Here is a 17,432-nt window from a genome sequence, read left to right as displayed (position 1 = left end):
AGAAGTCGGAAGAGAAATCTAATCAAGGTATTTGAGATGCTAAAGGAGATTGACGTAGAAAGGATGTTTCCCCTTGGTGGACATGCAAGAATGAGAGACCGTAGTTTTAGGCTAAGGGATAGCACATTTAAAGTGGAAATGAGGAATTGCTTCACTCAAAAGGTTATGAATCTGTGGAATTCTCTTTCCAAGTCTGCAGTGGATGCAGGAACACTAAGCCAATTCGATGGATAGGCTTTTAATTAGCAGAGGGATGAAGGGTTAAGGGGTGCAGGCAGGAAGGTAGAGATGAAACAGATGAGATGAGTTGATCATTAGAACTGAATTGTCTACTGCTCCAAGTTGTGGTGTTCTCCATACTGTAACTGCCATGGTTCAGAGTGCAAGTTTGTTTTCCAGCACTAGAGTTAACTTGCTATTTAGCAAGTTGTTTTTGGGGGAAATGTTAAGAATCTCTTTAAAATTTAGGTACGAGATGCTGCAGAACAATGTGGATGGATTCCGGCGTGAAATAGCATCCCTGCGTGATAGATGTCAGAAGCTCACTACAACTGTTCAGAAACAGGAACACATCATTAGCAACATGACTCAAGATTTACGGGCATCAAATGAAAAATTGGCTTTGGAGGAGGTGAGAATTTTGTAATTTAAAAAAAAACTCCATAACTGAAAACATCAGGACTCATAGCCTGCAACCTACTGTTCTGTAATTGGATCCAATATTCACTTTACTTTAAAGTGATCTAGCTTTGTGCCGATAATCTTCCTTGATTGGGAAGTTCGTAGAATCATAGAAACCCTACAGTGCAGAAAGAGGCCATTTGGCCCATCGAGTCTGCATCGACCACCATCCCACCCAGGCCCTACCCTATATCCACCCACTAATACGTCTAACCCATGCATCTCAGGACACTGAGGGGCAATTTTAGCATGGCCAATCAACCTAACCCGCACATCTTTGGACTGTGGGAGGAAACCGGAGAACCTGGAGGAAACCCACGCAGACATGAGGAGAATGTGCAAACTCCACACAGACAGTGACTCAAGCCGGGAATCGAACCCATGTCCCTGGAGCTGTGAAGCAGCAGTGCTGACCACTCTGCTCCTGTGCCGCCCAAAGTTCAAACATTCTTTGGGAAATTATGTTAGACTGGAATCCGCCCAACAAAATGATACTTGAATTGCAAATGTCAGATGGTTCTGACTGCCACACAGCAATAATTACTCATCAAAACTTGGAATTTAAACCACTTCTAGCTTCTGGGTAACTATTTTTATGGTTTCCCCACTCCCATCAAAACTCCTACCCACTTAACTAATACTTTCTCCCTGGCATGACAAAGACCTAGTGCTGTGGAAAAAGGGGGAAAAAAAGGAGCAAAGATCACATAGCTTTCACTGAGCTGCCCTCGACTATGGGTAGGCCTCGTGAACTGCTGCACTGCACAGATCACGCTTTGCTTCAGTCCAAGTCAAATGAGAGAGGACGGCTGGATTTCCAGGTAAGCAATTTCGAGTGGGAGTAACAGCCCACTAATGGATTTCTTTCCAGAATTGATTGCATATTGGTTAATTCACTTACCAAAATGTTTTCAACTGATTAATGTCAATGGAAAGAATTAGTTTCATTTTAGTCAGTTGGGCATTGCAACAAGTCAAGAAAGCAGATGGGTTTCTCAATTTTGTCCCTTTCTCCACCCCTTTCTGCAGACTCGTGGAGAAAACTTGAGGAAAGAGAAAGATATGTTGAAGATGGTGGAAGTACGTCTTACCCAAGAGCGAGATTCAAAGTTTGCTGAGCACAGGGGACAAAGCTTGCTGCTAACGAATCTGCAGTCTATTCAGGTACACGTTGCAATGTTTCCAGAATAAAATTGCTGAAGCTTGTCATTGGGCACAATTTATGGTCTTAAATCAGTTATGAAATGGAAACTTTGTGGATGACTTGATTTACTGTCACTTGTACTGGGATACAGTGAAAAGTAATGTTTCTTGTGTGCTATACTAGTAAAACATACTGTTCATGAAGTACATGTATAAAATTATGAAAGGCATAGATAGGGTGAACGGTGGGAAGCTTTTCCCCGGGTCGGTGGTGACGTTCACGAGGGGTCATAGGTTCAAGGTGAAGGGGGGGAGGTTTAACACAGATATCAGAAGGACATATTTCACACAGAGGGTCGTGGGGGCCTGGAATGTGTTGCCGGGCAAGGTGGTGGAGGCGGACACACTGGGAACGTTTAAGACTTATCTAGACAGCTATATGAACGGAGTGGGAATGGAGGGATACAAAAGAGTGATCTAGTTTGGACCAGGGAGCGGCGCGGGCTAATTGTTCCTGGTTTCTCGTTTCAAGGCTTCATTCTACGATCATCTTGCTGGTGCCAGTACAGAGTGAGACTGCGGATAGTTGGGAACCTGTCTCGGGGGCAGGGGATTCATATGGTGTTCGTGGGAGTGGAAATGACTAGGGTTGGGAAGCATTTTCCGATCGGGGCCATTGTGATCTCCTGGACTCGTTTCGATCGCCTCAGGGGGTCGGAGAGGAATTTCCCAGATTTTTTTTTCCCCATATTGGCCCTGGGGTTTTTCACTCTGGGTTTTCGCCTCTCCCTGGAGATCACATGGTCTGGAATGGGGGGGTGGGGGTAAGTTAATAGGTTGTAATGAACAAAGCATCGTAGCTGTGAGGGACAGCTCGGTGGATAGGATATTGGTATGTAGATAGGCTGGAAAATTGGGTGGGGATCCTGGATTCAGGATTCAATCCTGGACCGGGGAGCGGCGCGGGCTTGGAGGGCCGAAGGGCCTGTTCCTGTGCTGTATTGTTCTTTGTTCTTTGTTCTTTGTACATGGCGGGGAGGGGAGCGGGGAAGGATAGGGTGCAGAATATAGTGTTGCAGTTACAGGTCGGGTGAAGAGACAGATCAGTTTAACACATGATAAGATCATTCAAAAATCTGACGGGGGGGGAAAAAGCTAGTCTTGAGTCAGTTACGTGTTTTTCAGACTTTTGTATCTTTTTCAGCAAAGAACAAAGTATGGCACACGAACAGGCTCTGCAACCCTCCATGCCTGTGCTGATTATGATGCCCTAACTAAATTTTAAAAAAAAAACTTTCTGCCATTACTCGGTCTGTAACCCTCTATTCCCTCCCTATTCATGTACCCATCCAGATGCCTCTTAAATGTTGCTAATGTGTCTGCTTCCACCACCACCTCTGGCAGTGAGTTCCAGGCACCCATCACTCTCTGAAAAACTTCCACTGCACATCTCCCTTAAATATTCCCCTTCTCACCTTGAGCCCCCATGTAATTGGCACTCCTGCCCTGGGAAAAAGCCTATGACTATCAACCCTGTCTATGCCCCATAATTTTGTCTCCCCTCCGCCTTTCCAGTGAAAACAATCCTGGTTTATTCAGCCTCTGCTCATAGTCAACACCCTGGTGAACCACCTTTTGCACTCTCTCCAAGGCTTCCACATCCTTCCACCATACCACGGATGGTAGAATGGCACAGTGGTTAGCACTGCTGCCTCGCAGCACCAGAGACCTGGGTTCCATTCCCGGCTTGGGTCACTGTCTCTGCGGAGTCTGCACATTCCCCCTGTATCTTCCTGAATTTCATTCCACATCCAAAAGACATGCTGGTTAGGCGCACTGGCCATGCTAACTTCTCCCTTGGTGTACCTGAACACGTGCCAGAGTGTGGCAACTAAGGGATTTTCACAGTAACTTCATTGCAGTGTTAATATAAGCCTACCTGTGATTAATAAATAGACTTTAAAAATTTCTGGCAGTGTGGTGACCAGAACTGCACGCAATACTCCAAATGCAGCCTAAACGAGGTTTTATATAGCTGCAACATTTCCCAACTCTTGTACTCAGTGCCTTGGCTGATGAAGGCAAACATGCCATGTGCTTTGTTCATCACCTTGGCCACCTGTGTTGCCACTTTTGGGGAACTGTGGACCTACACGCATCCTCCAAAATGCATCATCTCACATTTGTCCAGATTAAACTCAATCTGCCATTTCTGTGCCAAGTCTCCAATCTATCCATATCCTGTTGTATCCTTGGGCTGGGGTTTCTTTTAATGGATGACGCTGCAGTGATATTAGATTGCCTGCCAAGCAGACCATCTATATGGAACAATGATCAGAGGCTTCCAGTATAACAGGTTTTGAAGGGCTAACACTTGGTTGCAGATTGCTTTGTCAACCTGGAGTCCTCCTGTTGAATCTTGCAGGTTAGAGGTACAACAGCAGACTGGGTTAAGAGTCTCAAACATAATATTCACAATTTTCCAAAGCCCAGAAGCTTGGATTGTGTGATGTGACCTATTAATAGCCAATTGCAGGCAATTTTTGTGCCCCTAATCAAATCCATTATCTACTTTGAGATGAATGGTGACTCTTAACTCTTGATGACTCTCCCTTTGTTATCGTTCAGGCTGGAGAGACTGTCTGCTGTTTATTGTAATGTCCTCCCAAAGAGGGGTGTGAGATTCCACACAGCGTTCCAAATGCTGTTTGGCCAGTTTTTGGAAATTACCAATCTTTGTGACCTGCATAAGCCATCTTTTTTGCTTCAAGAGTTCCTTTCAAGGTTTGATTTTAAACAGTTGATCCCTTTCATACCTTGGGGGCACATCTTAGTTACAGATTGAACATGTAAAAATAATTAAAAATACAAAAACTGCTTTGTTACTCTCCTTCCAGCAAATGAAGGCTTTAAAGTTTATATTATTAGTGTCAGAAGTAAGCTTGCATTAACACTGCAACAAAGTTACTGTGAAAATCCCCTAGTCGCCACACTCCAGCGCCTGTTTGGATACATTGAGGGAGAATTTAGCATGGCCAATCCACCGAACCAGCATATCTTTGGACAGTGGGAGGAACCAGAGCACCCGGAGGAAACCCACACAGACACAGGGAGAATGTGCAAACTCCACACAGACAGAGACCCAAGCCAGGAATCAAACCCAGGTCCCTGGCACTGAGAGACAGTGATGAATGTTTTGCTGATATTGAATCTTGCTTTGTATCCAGCATGGAAACATCCAGCTCCATTACACTATGAACACTAACCAAACAATCACCTGAAGTGACCAGCTCAAGTGGTAGATGTAGATTGTTCTGATGATCAATCGGGCCCACCCCTTGATTTCAATATCCTGATTGCCATGCTGGAGTCTCACCGCTGGAGTAAAGGTTTCCAATATATCTAGTCTATCTTTTTCTGAATATGGGGTTACTAAACTATATTGACAAGCCATACTCTCCCGTGAAGTTTGTTTTAATTCTATTTGCAGCCTTTGTTCAAACCATGATTTGACTCCGCCTGGAAGATGTCCATCTTTCTTTTGTTTTCTCGAGTCATTTTCCATCATAATTCCTTTTTGATCAAATTTTTCCAGGAAAAGATGTTTATATTTACCTCCATTTCGATTCAAGGTCTAGTGTTAATAACCAAAAGCACTACTGTCTCTGGCTCGTCTCTTGTCTGTTTCGCTTGATAGCATTTGCTTTGTGTCTGGTAAATTCGTTCTTTAATTTTTTAGAAGATTGAGAAAGCAACGTCTCTTCAGAACTTTGTTGGTTTCCCAAGGCATGTTGGGTGAATGTCAAGCTTCAAATTGTCAATTAATTTTTTTGGGTGTCACCCATTGTACGATCAGTTATGTAGTGGTGAGCATAGATTAATAGTCACTTCAAATCTGCAGTAAACATAACTTTGAAATGCAGACTTGAAGTAGGTTGAGACTGTCTTTAAAGAATATTTAGTATTCCATTATTCGTTCCAAGACGGTTGCTGGCATTCAGTTCTTCTGAGGGGAGATGAATTTTAAGTATTAATATATTATAATTTTGAATATGCAGTTGAGTCTGGAACGTGCGGAAACTGAGACTAGGCAACGTCTAAACAGCCAGATTGAAAAACAAGAACGTGAGATAGAGAAGCTGAAAAAGAAAGCTGAATATGAAGTGGATCAGCGGCATTTACTGAACAGGAACCATGATGTAAGTGTATGAAAACTCACCCATTAATGTATACAATGTGTAGGATATGTAATATTTGGATCACATTTGAAACTAAGGTAAGACATAAATTTGTGTGAATGTTAGATAGTCAGAAGTTAAGTTCTGTAAGGTCTGTACTGATCATTGAGGTGGGACTGCTTTTGCTGCATGTTGCTTGCATAGCACGGGTTTAATAAAGAACAAAGCATCACTCCACTTATCAATCCTGTAAAACTATTGTACTTCATGAATCATGCAACTTCTCTATAAAGCTGTATTTGTTTTTTTTTAACTTTGCAAAAGATTCAGTTTATGGATCTCAGGAAGCAGCTTGAAACTGAATCTAATTTGCACATGAAGACCAAGGAGCTCTTGAAAAATGCAGACAAAGAAATTAACACCTTGAAACTACACCTTAATAACATTGAAACTAATCTGGCAGAGACTAAAGGAAGTGATTCTAAAGGTAAAGCATATTTATGATCATAACTTGTACATTGGTAAATTGATCTGGATAGAGTTTTTCTGTAAGATCCTACCCCAACACAGTGGTTAGCACTGCTGCCTCACAGTGCCAGGGACCTGAGTTTGATTTCTGGCTTGGGTCACTCTCTGTGCAAACTCCGCACATTCTCCTTGTATCTGCGTGGGTTTCCTGTGTTCCAGTTTCCTCCCACAGTCAGAAAGGTGTGCTGGTTAAATGCATTGGCCATGCTAAATTCTCCCTGAGTGAACCCGAACAGATGCTGGAGTGTGGCAACTAGGGGATTTTCACAGTAACGTCATTGCAGTGTTAATGTAAGCCTACTTGTGACACTAATAAATAAACTTAAAAACTCAAACTCATTTGACCTGTTCCAATTTTAGTTCACTTAAATTGTGGACATCGTCTCTGCCAATTTGCAGGCCATTGTTTCATAGTAACTTAAGACCATAAGAAATGGGAACAGTAGTTGACCATTCAGCTGCTCAAGCCAGTTCTGCCATTCATTAGGATCATGGCTGATCCGACATTCGTCAGGTTCACTTTCCAACGCATAACCCTTGATTCAATTACTGATCCAAAATCTATCTCGGCGTTAAAAATACACAAGGGCTCTGCACCCACAGTTCACTGTCAAGAAGTTCCAAAGACACTTGACCCCTCAAGAAATTCCTCCTCATCTCAGTCTCAAATTAGCGACCCTTTATTCTGAGACTATGCCCTCTGGTCTTAGACTCCCCGATGCGGGAAACATCCTCTGAGTATTTACCCTGTCAAGCCCCGTAAGAATCCTTTATGTTTCAATGACATTGCCCTCATTCTTCTAAATTCCAATGAGTCATCCCAACTTGTTTAACCTTGCCTCATAAGACATTCCCTCCATACCAGGGATCAGTCTAGTGAAGCTTCTCTGAACTATCTCCAATTAAATAATATATTTCCTTAAATAAGGGGACTAAAACTGCTCTCAGTACTCCAGATGTGGTTTCACCAGTACCTTGGGCAGTTGCAACAAAACATCTAACCCCTTGAAATAAGGGCCAACATTCCATTCGCCTTCCTAATCACTTGCTGCACCTTTGTTTTATGCACAAGTACTCCCAAGTCCCTTTGTGTTGCAGCTTTCTGCATTTTTACTCCATTTAAATTTTTTATTCTCCCTTAATATATGAATGAGGTCTAAGTATATTTTCAGTTGTATGCAGCACTTAATTTTTTTCTTTTCTGTGGTGCCTTTAACTATGATTGCTTTTCAGTTAAGAGACAAACTAAATGCAAAGATTTTGATGCAATATTTGTAACCAAATAATCTCAAGTCATGCATTACTGGTACCTCGACCAGACTCAATAAACACAAGTAAGAAAATCCACAAGTTGGGTCATTTTTCTCCAATATATTTGATAAGATATTTTCCTGCTCTCTCCAACACATGTGAATCAACTTCACTGTGACTGAATTTTGTGATGGACTATCCTTTTTTGAGAGAAATTGGGATATGAATTTAGGGTGACAAGCCCTCAAACTACTCGTGTGAAAATAAATCTTACTGGATCTGGCATTGTTCAACTAAATTTTAAGTAGCCATGTACACTTCTGATCTGTTTCCAGGGAAAACCAATACAGAAGATGATGTTGATGATCTCCAGTCACGACTTCGGCAGGCTGAAGAACAGGCAAATGAATTGAGAGAGCGTCTCAAGACTACTACAAGCAGCGTGGGACAATACAGAGACATGGTCCTTAGTCTGGAGGAGTCCCTCAGTAAGGAGAAGCAGGTTAGTGACTTGAGTACAGCACTTCAAGGGGCTGGATTGTTTGTGAAGGGAAGATAAGAGTTGTTGGTTTTGCATGTGGAATTAGTGAAAGGCTTGCACTATTCCTGTTAGCAATTGAAAACCATTTATAATCTTTTGAAATCTGTTCCTGAGATGTAAATTTGCTTGACAGGCTACATTGGAAAGTTTGCAGTGACTAGTGCTCTTCAATTTTGATATCCTTTTACAGAGTAAATTGAAAGGTTGGAGTGATTTATAATATGACCTTTTGTGAACTGACGTGTGATATAGATCTCTGTCCTCTAATTTGTTATTACGAGCCCTATAGAGATGGATAACTTTAAAGAGGCTTGAATTTCCCAGGGACCTTTGCAAAGAATACAAAAAATTTTCATATTTTAAGACTCTTAGTGTAACTAACTAAAATGAACATGGGCAACTAATCCACTTAACTACAGAAACAGTGGTCAGAATTTCTCATTCATGCCAGGGCGGGTTTGGTGACGAGCAGGAAATATCAAGAAGGCCAAAATCTCGTGTCCTGTTTAAGTTGACGTGAAGCAATTGTTCTCCAACGTCAGTGGTGGGCTGTGTTTCCCACTGGCTTAGTGTTGGGAGCCTCATTGGAATAATTTAACAGATTATCAGGCCCATATACTGGAATCATGCGCACACGTCAAATAATGCATCCATGGCAGCGTGATGTTAGAATAGCATGAAGCATACCTGGTTTCAGTACTGGCGAACGGTACTCCCAGGGGAGCTCTGAGGTGAATGCAGCATTTGGGGCTGAAGGGAATAATGTGGTGTCAGGGAGTGCACCTGGTTTAAGATTGCTTCCTGGTTTGCTAGTTGTGCGCTCGGGCGACCTTTAAAAATGGCACCCGGGTCATTAATTCGTTGATTTGATGGCGGGGTGGGTGAATCAGAGACCACCTGCCAGCAATGTGTCGGGTGCCTGCATCATCAATTTGATGATTTGAAAGTGGGATGGGTGATTCAGAGGCCAAAGATCAGCAATATGTCATGGAACATGGTGCCTGTTCTCTTTTACGTGTTGCACTATATGGTGGGAAAGGTTGCCATTGCAGTTGGCACACACTCTGCTGCTTTTTCCACCCAACATCAGCTTCAATGCATCAAAAAAAAACCTGATATTAAATTGGAATTCAATTTGATTTCCATAGTAAGTAAACAGATCAGGGTTTTTTTCCTGGGTGGATTAACTATTATGTTATAGATTTATCTCTAGGCTGATCCCATAGGAGGTTCTCCCCCCCCCCCCCCCCCCCCCCCCCCCCTCCCCTCCCCCCCAAATGTTACCTTAAATTCAAAGAAACAGGTTAAACCCATCCAGTCCAGCATTCGTAATACATTTGATGCCGTTCTATGCCATGACCAGAAGTATTCATGTGGAAAAATTTGCCCTTATTCAGTAATTAAGCAAGTGCTGATGTGAGAGCCGCCCCTTCAATTTGCACATTTAATTTACAATTGCCCAACTCCAGTTCTGTTATGTTGTGCCAAATACCTATTAATTTGCAGTTCAAGAATGATTGCATCAAAACCAGAAAATGCAGGAAAATCTTGGCAGGTCTGACAGCATCTGTGGAGAGAGAATAAACCCAACGTTGGCTCTGTTCTCTCTCCACTGATGCTGTCAGACCTGTTGATATTCTCCAGCATTTTGTTTTGTTTTCAGAGTCCAACATCTGCAGTATTTTGCCTTTATCTTGAGAATGACTGCATGTGTCATGTAAGGATAACTTTGTTAACATAAGCAGGTTCTGGACAAAAGTGGCATTGAGACTGAAATTGGTTTAGATAGCATTCTGTGGGAAGTTGAATTTAATTTGCCACCTATTTAAATGGACCAAAGTGCTGTAAATAATTAAACTGTTTATCTTGATCCTTTTCTCAGGTGACTGAAGAGGTACGGGCTGCTGTAGAATCTAGTCTTAAAGAGTCTGCAGAGTACCAGAGACAGTTGGAAAAGCGTATGTTGGAAGCTGAGAATGAGAAACAAGCTCTCACTGATGAGAAACGGAAAACTATAGAAAACTTAGAACAACAGGTAATGGTTTTTTATTAGGAAATGGTAGACAACCATTGAAATGAATTGACATGCAATAATAATGCTGTTAATTTGTCTCTTTATGGATGATATATTTAATAGAGGTAATAAGATGTTGATTTCAAACTGAGTTTTGTTTAGTATTTGGATTTTATTTGCTTTCCTTACCATTAAACGTACGAAAAATGGGAGAATTAGGCTGCACCTAAATAGCAAAGGTATTAACTGTACATAACTAGATATCTCCAAATTGGTTTACGAAAATGATGTAAGGGCAAAGGTTAAACGTCAAAATAGGATTTGAATTTCTCTTTCAAACATTATAAGTCACTTCGATCATAATATTATATTCTACAAAGACAGAATTTGCTTTAAGCTTCAATATTTAGGTGTCTACAAGATGTGTGCAATCTTGCAAATAACCACCTTGTTTGCTAATGTTGAAGTAATGAGTGCTGGAAATTAATCAGATGTTCAGCTCTGCCTTGTTTACCGTGGTTAATTTAGTATTTGAATCAAGTTTTATTATGCCCAGCTAAAACTGGGCAGCAATAGGCTGGTAAACGTTAAACATACACGCCTTTATTTTTTTAGAAGAACAAAAGCACGCAAGTCCCTCGGTTCTTATATTTGTGATTTAACTCATTCAATACCTATGCTTGAGGTCGCAATCAAGACATTGCAATTTGCAAGAGCGAATTTTGATTTGGGAACATAGAGCTTAACCCTTTAATCTTTCTCTGAATTCAATTAGATCATGACTGATCATCTATCTCAATGCCTTTTCTTCTGCACTATCTCCATCTCCCTTAACGTCTAGAAATATATCCACTTTTCTCTCTCGTCTGGGACATACTCAATGACTGAACTTCGAAAGCCTTCTGGGTTAGATAATTCTAAAGCTTCACCACATTTGAAGAAATCCCTCCTCGTCTCTGTCCTCAATGGCCCACTGGGGCGGCACGGTAGCACAATGGTTAGCATTGCTGCTTCACTGTGCCAGGGACCCGGGTTCAATCCCCGGCTTGGGTCATTGTGTGGTGTTTGCATGTTCTCCCTGTGCCTGTGTGGGTTTCCTCCGGGTGCTTCGGTTTCCTCCCACATTCTGAAAGACGTGCTGGTTAGGTGCATTGACCTGAACAGGTGCCGGACAGTGGCGACTGGGGGAATTTCACAGTAACTTCATTGCACTGTTAATGTAAGCTTTACTTGTGACTAATAAATAAACTTTACTTTTACTTTACTTATTTTGAGATGGTGTCCGCCTGGTTCTAGAACCCCAGTAAGAGTTTTAACAACACCAGGTTAAAGTCCTGCAGGTTTATTTGGTAGCAAATGCCATTAGCTTTCAGAGCGCTGCTCCTTTGTCAGATGGAGTGGATATCTGCTCTCAAACAGGGTATAAAACAGGTGGATATCTGCTCTCACTGTTTGAGAGCAGATATCCACTCCATCTGACAAAGGAGCAGCGCTCCGAAAGCTAATGGCATTTGCTACCAAATAAACCTGTTGGACTTTAACCTGGTGTTGTTAAAACTCTTACTGTGTTTGCCCCAGTCCAACGCCGGCATCTCCACATCTAGAACCCAGCCAGGGGAAACAATCTTTCTGCATGTACCCTGTTGAGCCCTGTAGAATTTTGACTGAGATCATCTCTCATTCTCCCTAACTTGAGAAAATGCAGGTCTGGTCCCCTCATTCCTGCCGTCCCAGAAGTTAGTCTGGTGAGCAAGCCTCAGGTGGACTCTCTGACAAGTATCTTTCTTTGGGTAAGGGGACCTAAACTGTGCACAGTATTCCAGATGCAGTCACATCAAGGTTCTACGCATTTGAAGCAAGACACCTTTGCTCCTGCACTCAAATCCTCTTGCAATAAAGGTCAGCAAACGGTGTTCCAAATTGCTTGCTGCACCTGCATTTTAGCTTTCAGTGTCTAATGAACAAGAGCAATTAATTGTATGGTCATGTGCTCTAATAGATTTGCTTTGAAGTTGCATCTACTGATGATACATATTTAATCATCTCATTACATCCTTGACTATTATCAGCATAATCCTTCTAATTGGAAGATACTGGATTTGTTAGAGAAATTCAAGTAAATTTGTTCTAATGCAGTGTTTTTTCTCAAAAATTGCAGACATCTGAACTGAGGAGGAATTTGAGCAGTCTCCAGGCTGAACTTCAGGATGCAGTTCAGCGAGCAGCTACTGCTGCAACCAATGAACAGCAAGCAAGGGCTGACTGTCAAGAACAGGTTTGTATAGTTATAACGGAAGATAAGTTTACAGGGTCTGCCTTGTCCCTGTGTTGTAATAATAGTGGATGGTTAATGCTAAGAGTTTTTATATGTTACTTCTGTACTTCTGGACCTGTTTTGAGGCAATCTAGGATCCATTTGTAAAAGACAAAATTATCAAAAGTGGTAAATGCAGCACTATTCACTGGTGAGTAAATTGAATGCTCGAAGGATCCAAGGAAAGTGACAAGTTGAATCCAAAATTGATTCTGGCAGGAAACTAGGGTTATGACCAGTGGATGTTTTTGTGGCTGGATATCTACACTAAGTAGGATTCCGTAAGGTTCATTACCGGGTCGCTTGCTGTTTTGTGGTAAATATCAGTAATTTAGCCTTGAATGTAAGGGGCATGTTTAAGAAGGTTGCATAACTCAAAATTTGGTTGTGAGATGGTGAGAAAGAAATCTAGATTGCAAGAATATGTCAATGGACTGGACTGGTGAGCAGAAATATGGTATCTGGAATTGAATTTCTGCAAGTGTGAGAATGCATTTATGGAGGATAGACAAGGCAAAGGAGTGTACAATAAATGGTAGGATTCTGAAGAGTAACGGGGATTTTGGAATGCATTTTCGCAGAATCCTGACAGTAGCAGGACATGTGGATCAGGTGGTAGCAAAGGGCAGACTTTCCAAGATTGACCACGGCCTAGAGTGTAAAAACATTTTGTTAGATAAAACACCAGACCACAGTTCAAATACCAAGTAGAGTTCTAGTCACTGTTACAGGAAGGATGTAATTGCAGAATGCGAAGAAGAAATTTAAGGATGTTGCCAGGAATGATGAGTTTTAGCTATAGCTGAGGAAAGATCAGATAGGTGGGCGTTTTCTTCGGAACATAGGAGACTGAGGAGAGATTTAACTAAGTTGTAAAATTGAAGAGGCTGAAATAGAGTGCACAGATGACACCGAGTTCTCTTCAGAAGCATGAGCTTAAAATTATTGCTGGAAGGATTCGAGGGAAGTTGAAGAGTAATTTTACAGGCTGTGTGGCTAGACTTCGCTGCTGGCAAAGGTAGTAGAGCATAAATCCTCATTGCATTAAAAAAGATTAATGCATTTGAAGTGATGTAACCAACAAGGACCACAGGTCAAGAGCAGGAAGGTGCGATATCTTTCTGTGCCACATATCTTTCTGTTTCCAATACTTAACAGTGTGGTATGGTGTTTGAAAATGTGAATTTCATGTTGAAAAAAGAACTTGACATTTAGGAACTGTTTTAATTAAAACAGGTAAGATACCTGCCACTTGCATGGAAATTTTAAACCTCATATAGGTTTCTTTCCTCTGCTAGGCAAGGATGGCTTCTGAAGCACAGAATAAGTATGAACGTGAGCTGATGCTGCATGCTGCTGATGTGGAAGCGTTGCAGATTGCCAAAGAGCAAGTATCCATGAACTCCCAGGTACGACAAAAGTTGGAAGATGCTGCTCAGAAGGCTGAAACACAGATGTTGGAGTGTAAGACTGCTAAGGATGATCTTGAAAGACTATTGAAGGTAACTGTTTTGTTTCCAGTCATGTGTAAATTCTCTCTGTATATCCATCTGGCTTGAAGAATGTGTATCAAGATCTCTCCTTGACCCCTTCCTTTTGCTTCCAGAAGGGCACCTCTAAAACAGTCATGAGCAATGCCTACAGAACTTGAGACATAATGTGTGCCATGTATGTTTAATCTCATCACTTTAACTCAATCCTCTACCATACTAGTTTACATCCTCCTTTTTTATTTATGCTCTTTGCATGATGGTTAGTACAATTTAATATCATAAATTTGTCTCTTGGTTGTAACTTTCCTTTTCTTGAACTTGGCCTAGTGCTCAGAGAATGCTTCCTTTTCTGCATAAGCCCTGCTGCCACAGTTTGAATTTCTTCATCCAAGTTATGGCACAGGAAGCGATGTGCACAGCAATGGCTCTTATAGCTGCAGGATGTACTGCAGCAACTCAGTGAAGCTTCAACAACCCTAGCCCTCTATCGGAATCACCTAGAAGAACCAGGGCAGCCTGGGCAAGTAACACAATCCCAGTTGCATGCTATCCTGACTTGAGCTGTTGCTATTTCTTCACTGCACCTGGATCCCTCGGAACACACTGGCAGCATTATTCACCACATGGATTGCTGTGGTTCATTGACACCACCACCATCTTTGAAGGACAACTCGGGATGGACTGTAAATACTGATCTTGCTGCGAAGCACGTGTTCTAAGATTGAGTTTATTCATGTAAATCATAGAATCCCTACAGTGTAGGAGGAGGCCATTCGGCCCATCAAGTCTGCAGCGGTCACTTATCAATCCTGCTTTTGTGGCTTCATGAAAAATGTACTCTTAATGCCCATTCATCAATAGGACCAAAAACAGATTATTCCCTGGCTTCATCCTGTGTTGTTCTCAGGCCATTGAATGTTGGGATAAATATTCCAACTTTCTTCAAGTAACATTTACACCTAATGTTCTCTATGTTTCATGGGAATGGGGCAAATGCATTGGTGAAGAATTTATAAACTGAACAGTACTTTACAAAGAGTTGACTGAAACTGGAAAACTCTTAAAAGCTATCATTAATGTTTTTTTATAATATTTTGATTAGGATGAAATTTCTAAGCTGACAACGCGTTGTGAGGATCTGCAGAAACAGAACAAACTCTTGCTTGAGCAAGTGGAGAGTCTTAGTAATAAGATGGTAACCACTGTGCATGAAGCAAGTCAAAGCTCCTTGAATATCTCTTTTAATGAGGAGGGAAAGTCCCAGGAGCAGCTACTTGAAATTTTGAGGTAACTAAAATGAGTTTGTCATTGAAATGATGCAAGTCAAAAATGTCCAGAAACTATGTGTACTTGTTTAGTTTACCTTTGTCCCATTTTATTCAAAATTTAATTGTTATCATATTCCCAGAAAATTTCCTTAGCAGAAGAAATGGTGGTGGGGAGAGGGAGGGGTAAGAAATGTGCATTGTTGGTACAATTTCAATAGCACGACTGGACCTTTTTTCCATTTGTATTAATTTAGTTAATACATCCCGTGACAGTTGTCCCTAGATTAGGTGGATGAATCAATCATCATTTCACACTAAATATTTGTCTTACAATTTTTGGATTATGCAGGTTGGCTATATTGTTGCGCAGTTTTTGCGATTCTTTTTCAGTGTGCTGTAAGTAACCAACTAAATGCTGGTACTTCTGCACATCTCTCAAATCTGTATCTTGCTGGGGTTATTATTAAGTATGGGATCAGGTTCCATGTGTATGCGAAGGATGCCCAGCTCCACCACTCCACTATGTCTCTTGAACTCTCCTGCTTGTATGACATCCAGACTAAGTCGCAACTTACTGAGAAGATTGGATGCATCGTCCTTAGCACAAACTATAACTTGTGCCACAGATTCCACCTCCTGCCCTGCTCTTGGCACAGCCTGAGCAAGGCTGCAAGTATGCTTGGTATTCTATTCTATCTTGAGCTCAGTTCATATATCCATTGCACCGACCACCTACTGCTTCTGTAACATCACCTGCCACTATCACATCCATTGGCACCCAAGTGCTCTTCTATATTTTTTCACCGCCAGAATTAACCATTGCCATGCTTTTCTGGCTGGCCTCTTATAATATCCATTACAAGCCCACTGACTCCCACAGCTATCTGGACTACAGCTCTTTGCACCCTACGTCCTGTAAAAACTCCATCCCTGTCTCTCGGCTCCTTCGCCTCCGTCGCATTTGTTCCAATGATGCCACTTTTCAAAGTGGTGCTTCTAATATGTGCTCCTTCTTCCTCAAACATGGTTTCCCACCTACAGTTGTCGACAGGGCCCTCAACAGTATGAGGTCAATCTCCCGCGGCATGACTCTGACCCCCTCCCTTCCCTACCAGAACAAGGATAGAGTCCTTGTTCTCACATTTCACCCCACCAGCCTCCACCTGCCAAGCATAATCCTCTGCCATTTTTGCCAACTCCAGCGTGATGCCACCACCAAACACATCTTCTCATCACCCCCTATGTCAGCATTCTGCAGAGACCGTTCCCTTTGGGATGACCCAGTCCACTCCTCCACTATACCCAACACTTCTCCCGTCGCTCATGGCACCTTCTCATGCAATCGCAGTAGGTGTAACACCTGCCGCATCGCCTCTTCCATGCTTACCATCCAAGGTCCAAAGCACTCATTCCAGGTTAAGCAGTGTATCATTTGCACCTCCTTCAATTTGGTCTTTTGCATTCACTGCTTCCAATGTGGTCTCTTCTATAATCGGAGAGACCAATCATAGACTGGGTGATCGCTTTGCTGAGCAATTTCAGTCTGTGCGCAATCAGGACCCTGACTTTCCGGTTACTTGCCATTTTAACACACGATCCTGCTCCCATGCCCACGTGTCTGTCCTTGGCCTGCTGCAATGTTCCAGTGAAGCTAAACACAAGCTGGGTGAGCAGCATCTAATCTTCAGGCTAGGCACGCGACAGTCTTCCGGTCCCAACATCGAATTCAACAACTTCAGATGATTAGCTCTCCCCCACCTTGACCCCATTGTTTTCGTTTTCATTTCATTTTTAACTGTTCTCTACCATTTTTTAAATTTGTCTTTATTTATTTTTCTTCCCCCCCCCCCCCATTCTTTCCCTCCTTTCCTTACCTTTTCTCCCCCTTTGCTTCCTCTTGCCCCCTTTTTGCCAATGTTACCCATCTCCCTCCCTCCCCTCACATCTTTTGGTACAGTTTCTCTGCCGTTTGGCCATTCACACCTTCTATTCTCCCTATGGACTGCCCTTAGCAGCCTTTC

The 17,432-nt window shown here is 42.1% G+C and overlaps 1 protein-coding gene across 2 annotated transcripts in view; it reads left to right on the top strand.

Annotated features, from left to right (window-relative positions):
* Positions 1-17,432, top strand: part of tprb (translocated promoter region b, nuclear basket protein) — a 107,674-nt gene that overhangs the window by 40,242 nt on the left and 50,000 nt on the right. For both annotated transcript variants that reach the window (XM_078218317.1, XM_078218316.1), the window contains exons 18-26: positions 469-631; positions 1,711-1,845; positions 5,883-6,023; positions 6,327-6,489; positions 8,117-8,283; positions 10,205-10,357; positions 12,495-12,611; positions 13,949-14,152; positions 15,246-15,430. In XM_078218317.1, coding sequence (XP_078074443.1) covers positions 469-631; positions 1,711-1,845; positions 5,883-6,023; positions 6,327-6,489; positions 8,117-8,283; positions 10,205-10,357; positions 12,495-12,611; positions 13,949-14,152; positions 15,246-15,430 — 1,428 coding nt within the window. The remainder of the gene's footprint in view (positions 1-468; positions 632-1,710; positions 1,846-5,882; positions 6,024-6,326; positions 6,490-8,116; positions 8,284-10,204; positions 10,358-12,494; positions 12,612-13,948; positions 14,153-15,245; positions 15,431-17,432) is intronic.

Source organism: Mustelus asterias, chromosome 8, assembly GCF_964213995.1.
Source record: "Mustelus asterias chromosome 8, sMusAst1.hap1.1, whole genome shotgun sequence".
NCBI lineage: Eukaryota > Metazoa > Chordata > Chondrichthyes > Carcharhiniformes > Triakidae > Mustelus > Mustelus asterias.
The sequence above is the reverse complement of the archived record's forward strand: the minus strand, read 5'-3'. Positions and strand labels throughout refer to the sequence as shown.